The 14,440-nt window shown below is 36.6% G+C and overlaps 2 protein-coding genes across 7 annotated transcripts in view; one reads left to right on the forward strand and one right to left on the reverse strand.

The window, feature by feature from the left end:
- LOC123315586 overlaps positions 1-14,440 on the reverse strand; it is a 622,910-nt gene that overhangs the window by 228,516 nt on the left and 379,954 nt on the right. The window lies entirely within an intron of this gene.
- LOC123315656 lies at positions 9,051-10,652 on the forward strand. Of its 4 annotated transcripts, none has more exons than XM_044901485.1 (5): positions 9,051-9,367; positions 9,489-9,661; positions 9,723-9,839; positions 9,908-10,148; positions 10,312-10,652. In XM_044901485.1, exons 1-5 carry the CDS (start codon positions 9,276-9,278, stop codon positions 10,322-10,324), a joined length of 636 nt encoding a protein of 211 aa, XP_044757420.1. In that variant the 5' UTR covers positions 9,051-9,275; the 3' UTR covers positions 10,325-10,652. The 4 variants fall into 4 exon arrangements, with proteins under 4 accessions (XP_044757420.1, XP_044757398.1, XP_044757409.1 ...); XM_044901463.1 differs by having other exon boundaries at positions 9,489-9,571; positions 9,632-9,661; positions 9,908-10,652; XM_044901474.1 differs by having other exon boundaries at positions 9,051-9,229; positions 9,301-9,367; positions 9,908-10,652.

The following is a 14,440-nucleotide window of genomic DNA, read 5'->3' on the forward strand; positions in this document are numbered from 1 at the left end:
TACGATACGATATTTCTTTCTTCTTTGAAACCAAAAATGGAAAAAAAAATTTCTGTTTTTTGTACGGTAGAAACTTTGGTGGAATTTCTCATTTATTTCTCCGTATATGTTAACTTTTGATGTACCACTAGTTGTGACGTAAACGGTCGCGCGGACTACAATCGTAGACCAGTCGTACTCTGGATTTGTTAACTTCGATTAGAGCTGGGTGACACAATCAAACGTATATTGATTGTATAAATACTGAAATTATCAACAGCTACTAAAGCGTATGTGCGCATAATACATATAGTTCACTGGAAAACATCGTTCGAATAGGTGTGGTCTACAATCGTAGACTACGCGAGTAACGTAGGTGTTTTAAGTGCTCTAGCTTGTTCCGCAGTGTCGAGGAGAACTCGATCAAAGCAGGCCTGTTTCATAGTGCTGAAAAAGTGAAAGTGGAAGAGAAAGTCGGAGTGAAAGTGTACACTAGCGAAGCTACGATTCCGTCTACGAAACTTCCGAAGTTTTTGTAAGTTCTATATGTGTATGTGTTATTGAGCAGAAATTCGTTCAAATTCAGTGTATTTAGTGTCTTGAGTCCAGATCATTGATCGTTGGTTCCACGGATATAATTGCTGTGTCGATTTATCTTTCTGATAGTAAAGAAAATATATAACTTAGCCACATAGCTTTATAGTACTATTGTAGTGAGAATTTCAAATATTTCATTATTATTCAGAAATACCGACAAAACGCCATGTCGGAGGTCTCAGACAATGAGAGCTCCTACATGGAAGTTACGGACGCCTAAGACTTCAGCGATGGGGAAGCAGAGGAGCTTGCAAGGCTCAAAGAAGAGAATGGGCAGTTGAAGGCTCAAATAAATAAACTAACTGAAACCGTGGCTCAGCTGGTCGGGGAGATACGACTCTTGAGAGAGGAAGTTAATAAGAATAAAGCGCCTCAATCCCCTAGTTTTGCTGAAATTGCAAAACAGATTACGGCTCAGAAATCCCCCACATTTGCAGAAATTGCAAAGCCGGTAGCGGTCCCCAAAAATTACTCCAAACAGGAAGTAGCTCCAGAACCGGAAAAAACAAAATTTTGCAACTCAAGTTGCAAAAACCCAGAACGCGCCTCCGCCCACAAAACTCGCGAGTAAAGAAAGTTCATCTTCAGACGAAGAGACCGCAAAAAAAGCAACGGAGTTACCTAAAAATAGATAAAATTCCACTCATCACGACGATGGGTACAGCCGATTGGGTAAAGATCTCAAAAGCTCTCTACATAAAGAAATTCAGCTACAACAGAACAACCGTCTACAGGAACATTACGAAATATTTTGACCAGATTGGTTAGGAGTACTTGACCTACCAGATGGAAGAAAAAAAAGATCTACGCAGTCATAAGGCATCTCCCAATAGATGCTGACCTAGATATAATCGAAATGATTTAAAAGTCCAACAAAACCAAAAAATGTATACCCTTATACCTGGCAAAACTCAGAGAAAGGAGATTTTCGAAATAAGACGCCTCTACAATATCTGCATTGTAGTGGAATCAAAAAGAAAATCCAAGCCAATGATTCAGATGCCAGAGGTACGGACATGCCCAAAACAAATGCTCTTTCCCATACAGATGCGTTAAATGTTTGCTACAAAGGATGTAGCGAATTCAAATTAGTGACAAGGAAGAGGAAAACAGGCTCAGCATAGCGCGATTCCTCAAAAAGTCCAGGAGAAAAAGAAGCCCGCCCTCTCTAAAGTAGACTACAAGAAAAATGAAGTACCTCAACCAGTACAGAAGAAGGAGCAACTGAAAATGCCCCAAGCAAAACCTACGATCAACAGAACAAAAGAAAACAGAAAAGTCTCGGAATCCGCCAACGATTTAGACACTTTTACTGAAAAAATTTTCAACAAAATCATATTGAAGATTGAAAGAGAGATGGAGAAAAAAACTCGAATGAATGTTCAGTAAACTGAAATAATGGAACAAACAACTAGGAATAATTCCCTTAAAATAGTCTCCTAGAACATAAACGCGGTCAGCGCTCGAAAATCCGAGATAGAAGAAATAATATCAGAGAGAAAACCTGATATTAGAGCCTAACAAGAAACAAAAATACAGTTTAACCCTCTAATGCCCAAGTTTTTTTTCCTTTTTTATAATTATTTCCGTATAGTTTCAAATTAGCCTATGTAATCTACATCTTTTTTTCGCAAATAGTTAACTGATTTACATTAACACCTGTTCTCACAAAATGAACCTATACTGAAGGCGGACATGGGCAGAATAATTTTGTATCCACTTATATGCAACCAGTCTCAAGGCGGACTTCGGTATTAGAGGAAACATCATGAATTATGAGATATATAGATGTGACTGAATCGCAAACACTGGAGGAGGTGTTGCCTCACTGGTTAGACGAGATCTAAAACACTGGCAGAAAACTGAAAGATCTCACTGAAAAACATTAAGCTATCATTATTGGACCTGAAGAACCAACGTACCTAGCATTCGGAAATGGATTACCAGATATAATATATATCGCAATTATGAAAAATATCACTAGAGAATTCTCGATAGAGAACTTGTGGGACGTAACCTCTAACCACAACCCCATCGAATTAACAATAGGAGAAGGGCCAAGAAGAGAACTAATGCAAACAAGAGAATACACCGATTGGACTAAATATAGCCATCTGATACAATCGGAGGTAACAGAAATACCAACAATCAACACATCGGAAGACCTTGAAAGCTCAGTTGATAAACTAGAAAAGAATATACTAGATGCCTACAAGAAGAGCACGAAGAAAATAACGAGACCAGCACCGATACATGCACACGGTGATACACCCAGAGAAATCAAAGATCTCATCAGGGAAAATCGGAGACAAGAAAAAAATACAGGCTCAACAGAACAGATATAAATAAGAGAAATCTAAACCGACACAGCCAAGTTCTGAAAAATGCCCTGAAGGATATGAGAGCAAATAGATGGAACAAAAGATTTCAAGAACTAAATACTATCGATCATTCTGCATGGAAAATGCAAAAATGTCTTAGAAGAGAAAATATTAAAATACCACCTCTCCACGGAGAAAGAGGAATGGCATATACGAATATCGATAAAGCAGAAGCACTGGCGGACTCGATCGAAGGAGAATCGAGAATAAATTACAGACCTGATGACGATAATGATGATTTGAAAGAACTAGTTGAGAACAACGAAGAAGAAATGGACAAACCACCAGTAGACGACAAAATAGAAAATACAACCTCTCCATTTGAAATGAAGGAGTTAATCAGAAGCTTGAAAAATAGAAAAGCTTCCGGAAGTGATAGAATAACAAATGCTATGTTGAAGAAATAACCTAGAAAAGGTATAGCTGCTCTCACAAATATTGCAAACGGTACAATGAGGATTGAACACTATCCGAAAAAGTGGAAAACTGCAGAAGTCATAGTGTTTAACAAACTAGGCTTCTTCTTCTTCTTCTTCTTCCCTAGCGATTTTTGCAGGTCTTCCCGTAGTCATCCTGTCCACGTGATCATTCCAGGCTCTTCTACGCTTACGTCCTCACCTGACAATGTCTTCTACTTGACATTCGTGCCTTATGTCAGTGTTTCTTCTCCTATCTCTCAGTGTGTAGCCTGAGATGTTTCTTAGTATTTTCATTTCAGTGGTTCGAATGATATTTTTAGTTTTTTTGTTGTCAGCTCTTGTATCTATAGCGTATGTCAATACCGGTCTAACACAAGTTTTTTATATCGCCTTTTTATTCATAAATGTATTACTCCAGATCCGTCCGTAGTTCACCTGATATTCGGCTGGCTTTATTCGCTTGTCCATTCACTTCATTTGTTCTATTTTGGCTTGAAGTAATTTGCATGCCTATGTAGTCGAATGACATAACTTGTTCGATGATTTTATTTTCCAGAGAAAGTTTTCTTAACACTGATTCTTTGGAAACGACGAGGGTTTAATTTTTGGGATGGATATTTGCATGTTGAGATTTTTAGCTTTTACATAGAATGCGTTCAGGAGCCGTTGCAAATCGTCTTCGTTCTCTGCTATAATCAGGGCGTCATCAGCAAAACAGATAATCTTGATTATGCCTGTTGTAAGCGCATATCCTCCTTTTGTACTTTTAACTTGTTTTATTATTTCGTACATTATTTGATTAAAAAGCTGAGGTTTCAAAGAATCTCCTTGTCAAATTCCTGTTGGCGTTTTTATCTCCTCTGTCAGGTTTTGATTAACTAATATGTGGGTAGATGTATTGTGATTAAGTTGTCTTATTATATCTATTATTGTTTTCGGCACCTGTTCCTCTCCAAGGATATCCACTACGTCACTTAATCTTACCCTATCGAACGCTTTTTGAGGTCTATAAAGCACATGTATGCGGGCTTTCCGTATTCTATAGCCTTTTCCACTACTTGCCTGACTACGAAAATAGCCTCTATAGTCGACCGATTTTTTTTGACAACTTGTTGTTCTTCTGATATGTTCACATGCTCGCTTATTATTGCTTCTACAAACCAGGCAAAGATAAAAACTTCTCTCAAAACTACAGGCCGATAAGTCTATTGCCCGCCCTAGGAAAAATAGTAGGAAGAGTAATCGCCTGGAGGCTTACAGAAGAAACTGAAAATCTTAATCTCCTTCCAGCAGAGCAATTCCGATTCAGAAGAGATCACTCAACAGAACAGCAATTACTGACACTCACAGAATACATAACAGAACGATTCCAAAATAAACTAGCAACAGGTCTTGTACTACAAAATGTCGCCAGAGCATTCGACAGAGTATGGCATGAAGGATTGATTTACAAAATGAGACATGCTGGATATTCAATCAAACTGTGCAAATTGATTAGGAATTATTTGGGGAACAGAAGAATCTACGTGAAAGTGGAAGGAGAAAACTCCACAACCAGATATATGGGAGCAGGGGTGCCCCAAGGATCAGTACTTGGGCCGTTACTGTATAACATATATATTCACGATATACCAAACTCTCCAAGGACTATGCTGACACTATATTCCGATGACACCAGAATCGCAATGCGACATCGCAAGCCCGAAATCATAGAATGAAAATTACAAGAAGCTATAGATGAAATAAATGACTGGTGTATTAAATGGTAAATAAAGCTCAACGGACAAAAGAGCCAAGCGATATTACTGCAAAAGAGGAAACTGAGAATTACAACAAATCTAGAGGTAGATGGAGAAGAAATCGAATAGAAAAACGAAGCGAAATATTTAGGTATCACCTCAGACAAAGGTCTAACTTGGAGAAGCCATATCAAACAACCCGTTGACGAAACCAAGGCAGCGATGAATATGCTCTACCCGCTGATAGGTAGAAAGAGCCACATGTCAAATGAGACAAAATTGAAAATAATCAAAGCTGTTTCTAGACCGCAACTGACTTATGGATCAGGTGCTTGGAGATTCGCGGCAAAGAGCCATATACAAAGAATTCAGGCGACAGAAAACAAGCTACTACGATGTGCCATAGATGCGCCTTGGTTTGTCAGGAACAAACAGATATATCGAGATTTGAAGTAGGAAACCATCACCGAATTTATGAAGAGGAGAGCTGAAAAGTTATTCGAAACAGTGAAGGAACATTCAAACGAAGAACTCAGGAGACCAGTGGACTACGATTCGGAGGAAGAATGAAAATTTACAAAAGGAGACCGCGAGATCAATTGAGGAGAGATTAAAATGAGTACGGAAACTTATTAAAACTATACAAAAAAGAGATATCCGAAATGGACGAACATAAACACACTAGCACAACAATGTGCAAGAAGAAATTAACCGATCAAGGGATAAATGGTTTATAGGCAAATGCCCGGAACCAATAAAAAGCAGGTTTAGTGGGTCGCGAACTCAGAAGAGTGAGTAACCCCACAGTGGTCCCTAGAAATGGGTTTTGTATAAGCCCTCACTTATATGACATATTGGTCATCACAGAGAACCCATACATAATACCAGTTTCTTCAAAGTGGACTCTATATGTTAACTTACGGTTTTCGGTAGGTGCGGCGGTGTATGAATTGCTGACGGGGCAACTGAATCCTGCCTTGCAAGGTTAGGAGGGCCTGTTCTCAGGCACTACAGCGGGCTCCAACAAAATCTTCAAAAGTAAGTTTCACTACGAAACTTGCGATAACCAAAATCGGGACAAGTGGCGTAAGTATTCTCCAAACGTAAGCTATAAGCGCGACGTGCTATGATCGACCATATATTTCCAACTGATCACATTTGCAGGTCGCAAGCATGTGTAAATAATAGACAAAAAAAACTGATTTGAATATAATATAAACCAATTGTTTCCCCCGATTCTGAACCCAGTCAACCAGAAATGTAACAGTAAGTGGCAGAGAGTACCCAAAAATATCGCATTGAAGCGCTTTTTTGAGAATTTTCATGGATATACTTGAGATTTCACATTGTGTAAATTAACATCCCCATATTGTTAAGTTTGCGAATTCCTCAACTTTAGATCCGTAGTGGTTGCATGTAACATCATATCGAGATGTTCCGATGAAGTGAACATAGCTACTACTATCTCTCTGTTGATATTTTTGAAATATTGAATCTGTGATTTCGATGAACTCTACCCAGCGACTTTTCTAAGAAAAACTTCCAGTAACTGTCTGAAATGTTCTATTTATTAACATATGGTCTCGAGGTTAACTCATAACCTAAATCCCGCTATGCAAAACGTGGTCTGAATATTCATGTTTCGTGCTATGACTGCGTTGTGTTGAGAGAATGAACAAACCAAATCTTTATGAATGAATTTTGAGAATAATTTTTTTAACCGAGCTGTTCTATTATTCAATTTCGTTTTAGTTAACTGTAACTTGACGTTGATTGATTAATTAACGTGCAGTAAAAGTTGAAATAATGACTATGTCATGATCACTTCTTGGCCTTCTTAACCTCCCCATTTTTGCACATCTGTAACGTTCAACTTTCAACATACCTCATATGAATTTAGGTGATTATTAAGTCATAAGTAACATTTACAACCTTCAAAATCAAACTTGCAATTGATTTTAATCATCGGGAGAACTTCAAATTATTATTCCAGATAGTGTGCTGGGAACGCGTTCCCAGACTTCTCAATTCGTCATACGTCTGACGTTCGCAAAGCGAATCGGCGTACTGAATTACGGAAAATATGGGACATATGCTATTGTCTTCGTCTTGGTTTCTATCTGGAGGGAATTGAATCGGACACCGTTTCATATTGGGTGGCGCTCTGGGTAAATGTATATTACCCAGTAGAACATGCCAATATTGAATAAAGTTCCATCAATTCCAAACGTTCTTCACCATAGAAAAATGCTATGTTCCTCTGATGAGGCCAAATGAGGCCGAAACCATGGTCCGCATCTGCTTTTTTTCGGTGGAGCGTACTCCGATGGCAAATTGGCTAGTTCAATTCAGATCGTAACACTTGTCGATATTCATATCGTCGGGTGGTATGCATCTGAATTTATCCTTATTATTAGTATAAGAAATTTTGATTCATTTTTAGGCAGTTCTTACTGTTAATTCAATTTCAGAAAAATTGTAGCTTTGGCCACTTTTGCTCGGAAAGCCGCGAATATAGAGTGCAAATTGATTGCCAGGATGGTAATTATCAAATTGAACATGAATATAATTTCAATAGAGGATACACTTCGGTAGTTTATTCTGTCAAAATAATCGTTCCAAAAACTTTCAAAATGAGAAGTCGCAATGTTGCTGTCTATGGTGCTTTTTTTACACCTACTATGTGATGTGCTGGGTAATTATCCGCGATATGCGATGTTGCGGATATTCAGCACTCTCCAATAAGTACTGGTGACCTTTTTTTAAATCAACATTGTGAATTCGCATTTCCACAGTGGTAATTTCCAACAACTTCCCTGTGGCTGAAACTGGTTGACTGAGAAGGAATCGGTGCGAACATTTTCCCCAACCTTGGAAAATCCCAGATTTTTCAAAGGCAAAAATAAATGATAAGTGATTAGAAAAAATGCCAAACTATCATATTATATACATACACCTAATTATTTCCGATCTTTCACAGAAATAACAGAATGAATTATTGTGTCGGCAATGGACACAGTTTGATAATGGGTCGTTTGAATGTACCATGTGAGGTTCTCACAGAAGCGATTCGTATAATACTATCTTTACCAGGAAGAGTCTCTTCAATAACGCCTATAGGCCATTTCAACGGTGGAGTAGTCTCATTCATCATAACCACAATGGTACCTTCTTTTACCGGGTTAGAAGGAGAATTCCATTTATAACGACTCTGAAGTTGATGGAGATATTCCTCCTTCCATCTACGCCAATAAGATTGGACTATTCTATCCATTAATTGTTTTCGATCTAATCTATTGAGGTTTTCCTCCAAAACATCAGTTGATGGCAAGTTCTCTAAACATGAGTGAAGTGAGCAGGCGTCAACACAGAGGGATCTGAAGGATCATTTCTCATATAACATAACGGTCGACTATTCAAAAGAGCCTCAATTTGAGTTAATACAGTATAGAATTCTTCATATGATAGTATTTGAGAACCTATAACCTTGAATAAATGAGTTCTCATGCTCTTAACGTTATTTTCCCACAGGCCGCCCATATGGGGAGCCAAAGGTACTTTAAATTTCCAAGTAATACTATTACGAAGCAATTCTTTTTTCAAAGCGTCAGAATAATGCGAATTCTTAATGAAGGCAATATCTACAGCCATCAATAAAATTCGTACCACAATCCGAATACAATGTTTTGACCGGACCTCTACTACTAATGAATCTTCTTAAGGCGTCTAAAAAGGTTTTTGTTGATAAATCAGAAGCTAATTCAAGGTGCACGTTCTTCGTTGTCATGCAAACAAAAACGCAAACTCCTCTATGTCTATGTCGGGTTGAAGTTATTTGAAATGGGCCAGCATAATCTACAGCAGTAGCTAAATATGGTTTAGCTTGCTCCGTTACGCGAACGGAGGGTAGATCTGCCATTGGCGGATAAGTGGTTTTAGCACAGTATAGACACCAACCAGTAGTCGCACTCCCTGGTTTCTGTTACTCCATTTATGACTCGCGCATCATTTCCGTGCTCCTAACCTCAAATTGTTGAGCAGCATTTCGAATTCGAGCATTTGAAATTTGAAAGTTAAACAGAAGTAAAGGTGAACATTAGAGACAGTCTCTGGTAAATTGTAGCAATTATAATCGTGTGAAGTAAATATATTTGTGCAAAATGGTGAATTATTGCAGCGTGTATAATTGCAAAAACAGTAGTGTTAAGAATCCTAAACTTAGTTTTTTTCTCATACCAGGAGACACTTTCAGGTGAGTTATTGAATAAGCACGTGTTAATGTTGGTAAATTTTTGGTAATATTTTAGTTAAACTGCTATACTTCGTACATGCACGTAAATGGTATCTTATTTAATTTTTCCTATCATTTTCAGGCAAATGATTTGGCTTCCAAAAATGGGAAGGCAAGAATGGATTCTGAAAAGACCAGAACTTCTCCACAAAAAAAGAATATGTAGTGAGCATTTTTCTAAAGAAATGCTATCTGGAAGTAGATTAAAAAAGGATTCTTTTCCAGATTTATTCAAAGAAGGCATTGGTGAGAAAGGTATATATTGAAGAAAATTAAGATTTTATTTGTTATAATTAATATTTATTTTTATAATTAGGGGTGAATGTAAATGCTTCAACTTCTGCTTCAACATCTTCAATGGATATTGAAAATAATGAGACCGTAGATGAATGCCGTGAGATTTCTATAAACCCCAACATATATACTACACCAGGTAAGGACTTCAACGTTACTTATTTATTTGAACTATTATATCTTATGCATATTTATCTGTATTCATAGAAAAGAAACCAGAAGAAACACAAACATCTCCTAGTTTGTCTTCAGCCACTCCGAGGAAAAGAAAGTTACAATCAGTGGTGAAGAATTTGAAACGAAAATTAGTTGCAACTCCAGAGAAGAAATCTGTAGATATAAGTGATGAAGATTTCATCCGATTTTGTAGAAAAAATTTCAATTCGACCCTGGCAGATTTTATGATCTCCCAATTGAAGCTTCGAAAAAGGAAACCTCATGGCTATAGGTATTCAGTCGCTTTTAAACAATTTGCACTAACAATATACTTTTCGGGACCCAAAGTGTACCAATTTCTACAAAAAACATTTTTTTTGCCACACAAGGCAACACTTTGTAGAATAACCACAAATTGGGATTTCTCTGTTGGCTTAAATGAGCACATATTTCAGGCCATTTCATTAAAGACAAGGAATATGGACGATGCAGCAAAGGATTGCATTGTGTGTGTTGACGAGATGTCAATAAAAACCCATTTATTTTACAATATCTCATTGGATCAAATTATTGGATTTCACCAATCCTTGTGAGAAATTTCCTTGGAATTACTTACTAAGTTTGTATGTTAGATTAAGAATTTTTTACACACTTAAATTTTGCAATAGAAACTTCATTGCACAAAAAACAAACAAAAAAGAAAAAAAAATTATAAAAATTTTACATTTATAGATATATTATTTGTTTCTCGTGTTTTTTGTATTATATGTATGTATTAATAAAATTTTATTCATTACTTTGAACTTTTCATTCTGCATTTTCATTTCATCAGTCTAGAATGTTGACTTCATATTGTAAGTAGACGATAACATTCTAATTTATAGGGAACACAGTATAGTTTTTTCATGTGTTGTCACAGCAGTTTCAACAATGAACTAAATGAACAAGTTAATTACTTTTCAGAGCAAACCTTCGCACATTTTCAAAATATGCATTACCTATTCAGTAGATGAACCTAAAGGCTCTATATTGAATACAGATCACAGCAGCTTTGTGACAGAAGGTGGTTGATTACCATGGAAATAAGAAATCTAGAAAAATGAATCCTCTGAAACTAAAGGAAAAAACCTTTCTAGCCGAGAATTAACATAAAATTATCTGAAAAAACACTGATTCACAACAATCGCATTCACTTTAGGACATATGCACTAAAAATGCATCAGTTTCCCCTGACGATAATCATTTCAAATAGAAAATCATGAAAAATTTCGAAATAATACTTGAGAAGTGATAATTATCAAATAATATTATTTTTACATTCGCCTCAATGCTCATAATTCTTCTCGTAAAATAATTCCCTTTAAAATTGCCGCGCATTTTCTCATGCGCGCCGAAATGATGCGCGTGTTCTCGGAGGAGTAAATAATTCAGTTCATTTGATCTAGAGTGCAACTACTGGTTGGTGTTTATACTGTGGTTTTAGGTTTCTACCTGAAACAGGAATGAGGGCTACCGTTTTTTTGCTCACCAGTTGGCGCCTTTGTAGAGTGAGGTCCAGAACATAGACAAACCAATGTAAGATTTGTTTGTCTACGATGACGGGGACTTGTCTTTCCACAGATCATAATAGTTGAGAAATTGAATATAGAAATATTTGTTTAATGATCAATATCTTGTTCGTTATTTTTGTATTTTTAATTCGCGTATGTGTGTAAGTCCCTTTTTGACAATGATTTGGCTGCACTTCTTTTATAGCATAAAACACGTAATATGAATAAAAGTATTATAGATATATGGAGACCATGAACTTATGATTAATCATATAGTTGAGTCTATGATGTGGACCTCACGCTACACTAGCGCATCTAGCGGCGAATTCACACGCGGTAGCCCTCATTGCAGGCTCTTAATCGTTGTCGCACCATATTGCGACACGACAAAATCCAATATTTATTCCGTAACAGAGAACAGAGTAAATATGTACCTGTATGCGGGTATTTTCGATGGTAGTAATCTACAAGTAGCGCACAGAAATGTGAACGTTTAGGCAGAATATATGGATGTCTATATTTATATCCAACGTTTGCATGATTTAAACGACCCCCAACGTGTATCATTCCTGGATTATACTGATAATTTTCGAAATGAGGGTGGAACAGTTTTATCAAGTTTCAAAACGTGAAGGAGATCTTTGAAATGATAAGATTGAACAAATTTAATGAGATACTGTTCACTTGTATCCAAATCGTAACAAGATATGTCATGCGAACGATACAAAATTTCAGTGAATCTCAGAATATAGACCAAAGTGTATAACAATTTCGTGAATGAGGAACATCGTTCGATAAATTCTATAAGAGGGTTTTTTTCTTCTACCGAACTCAAAGAAATAACTTGTACTTCGGGTAACGTTTCAATGTGTGGTAAAGTAACAAGCGATTCTATAGGCCCAAATTGTTGTGGTTGACACATCCAGTCTGGGCGGTTTAACCAGGTATGATTATTTTTTAACAAAATCAGAGGGAAGTAGTCCACGAGACACAATGTTTGCTATATTTTGCTTTCCCCGAACAAAAAACCAGCAACTAACAGGAAAGTTTGTTTGAATCTTTGAATCTCTATCAGCAACAAAAGTCTTTAATCGATGAGGAGATCGAGAAATCTCACCTAAGACAATTTTTGATGCAGTACATGCTACTACGTTCTCTATTTTACAACGGGGGCTATAGACTGAGTATATATAGTTTAACAATTGTGATAGGAGTAAAAAAGCGCTGAGTTGAGTTCTAAACGTGGCAGAGCTGTGGTTTTTAAAGGAGATATTTTTGTCTTCGAACAAATCAAATTGACAAAATACTCACTTCCGGAAACCACCCGCAACTATTGGCGAATCCAAAAATCTAAACGCCGCCTAGCGGCCAAATCACTAACCTAGAAAGTGAGTAATAACTTGAGTTTAACTTCTTTGGGTTAGATATTTTCATTACATATTGGGTTACCAGTGAACTATATTCACAAAATTTTTTGGATGTCTGACTAGAAAAATGGATATTAAAATAATTTAGCGAGTATTTATATCAGTGTCATTCAGTTGAGAAACTATTTACCAATTTTCACTATAATTTTAGGTTAGGAGATATCTTTGTTCTAGATGAATTTTCTAGTGTTGGACGAAAGAAGGGCAATGCGAATTTTCATTTCCATGATTTCAATAGTGCCGAGAAACCTGAGCAGAAGAAATATATGAGATTAAATTTCTAACATAACTGAAGTTGTATATGCAATACTGGACTTGCAATCTTCAAGAGATGATATGTTGGGAACATTTCAAATGAAAAGTAGTGATTTGACTTGGAATTTTGCAAGCAGTTGAAAGTGATCAATAATTAAACCGTTCGACAAGAATTTCAAATTTCGTTAATGAAATTACAACTGTAGAATTAATTTTCAGGCGGTCTTGTTGAGTTGGTTGTAATTGCTGGAAAATAATTTCTGTGTTGGCATTTTGAACTGCATAATATGTTTTCATCCAAATAAATTATCTCAAATATTTACATTCATTTATTTCCACAAATTACATAATTCATGTGAGTGTGATGATAGAATGAAATCTTCTGGATATAAGTTCTTGTAAAATCTTCATCAAACGACACTAACATGTTCAGGAAAGTTCAGGAGGAACCCGAGCACAATCAATAATCCCATAATTATTCACTACCTTTACAAATATCTCTATAATCGAATAAAATCTACGGTAACATTGCTTTCACAATAGAGTTTTCACGATGATTACTCATCTTCCGCCATGTTTGTTGACAAGTCGCAGCGCCCTCATCGGTAGTTGGATTCGCCAATAATACAGCTCCATAGGATGTTAAACAGGCATCTCCGAAACCTATGAGTGATATGGGGGATTCTGCGGTGACTGGGAGCCATTGTGAGATTTGTATTTCTTTCAGTAAAGGCAATTCAGTCTCAAATCTAATCCAATCATTTTTTAGAGTTTCTGGCAAATCAGCATCCCAACCTAATTTAATAGACCATAATTTTCGGATAAACAATTTAGCAAACAAAATAACTGGTGCCAAAATACCCAAAGGATCAAAAATTTTACTGACTTGAGATAAAATGTATCTTTTTGTAAATTCCTAAGAAGTGGCTGTGGTTAAGTTTACACTAAAGAAGAGTATATCTAAATGAGGATGCCACTGTATTCCCTAGACCTTCATAATATCATTATCAAAATTGCAAGTACTTGGAGTACGTTTTTTCTGGAGGTATAGAAAGTAAAAAGTCTAAAGCGTTGGTGTGCCATTTTGTTATTTCAAATCCACCAGAGCGGAAAAGTGCTACCATTTCAGAAGAGAGTAATTTTGCTTTTTCAACTCTCTCTACGCTACTAGTCAAATCGTCTACATACATGTCACGAAGAATTGTTTGAGAAGCTAGTAAATAGCTTTGAGCTTCATGTTAAGCCAACTGTTGAACAACTCTTAAAGCTAAGAAGGGTGAACTTTTAATACCAAAAGCGACAGTTGTGAGTTCAAAGATGCTCAAAACTTGTTCAGGAGAACAACGCCATAA

Source organism: Coccinella septempunctata, chromosome 1 (genome assembly GCF_907165205.1).
Source record: "Coccinella septempunctata chromosome 1, icCocSept1.1, whole genome shotgun sequence".
Lineage (NCBI taxonomy): Eukaryota > Metazoa > Arthropoda > Insecta > Coleoptera > Coccinellidae > Coccinella > Coccinella septempunctata.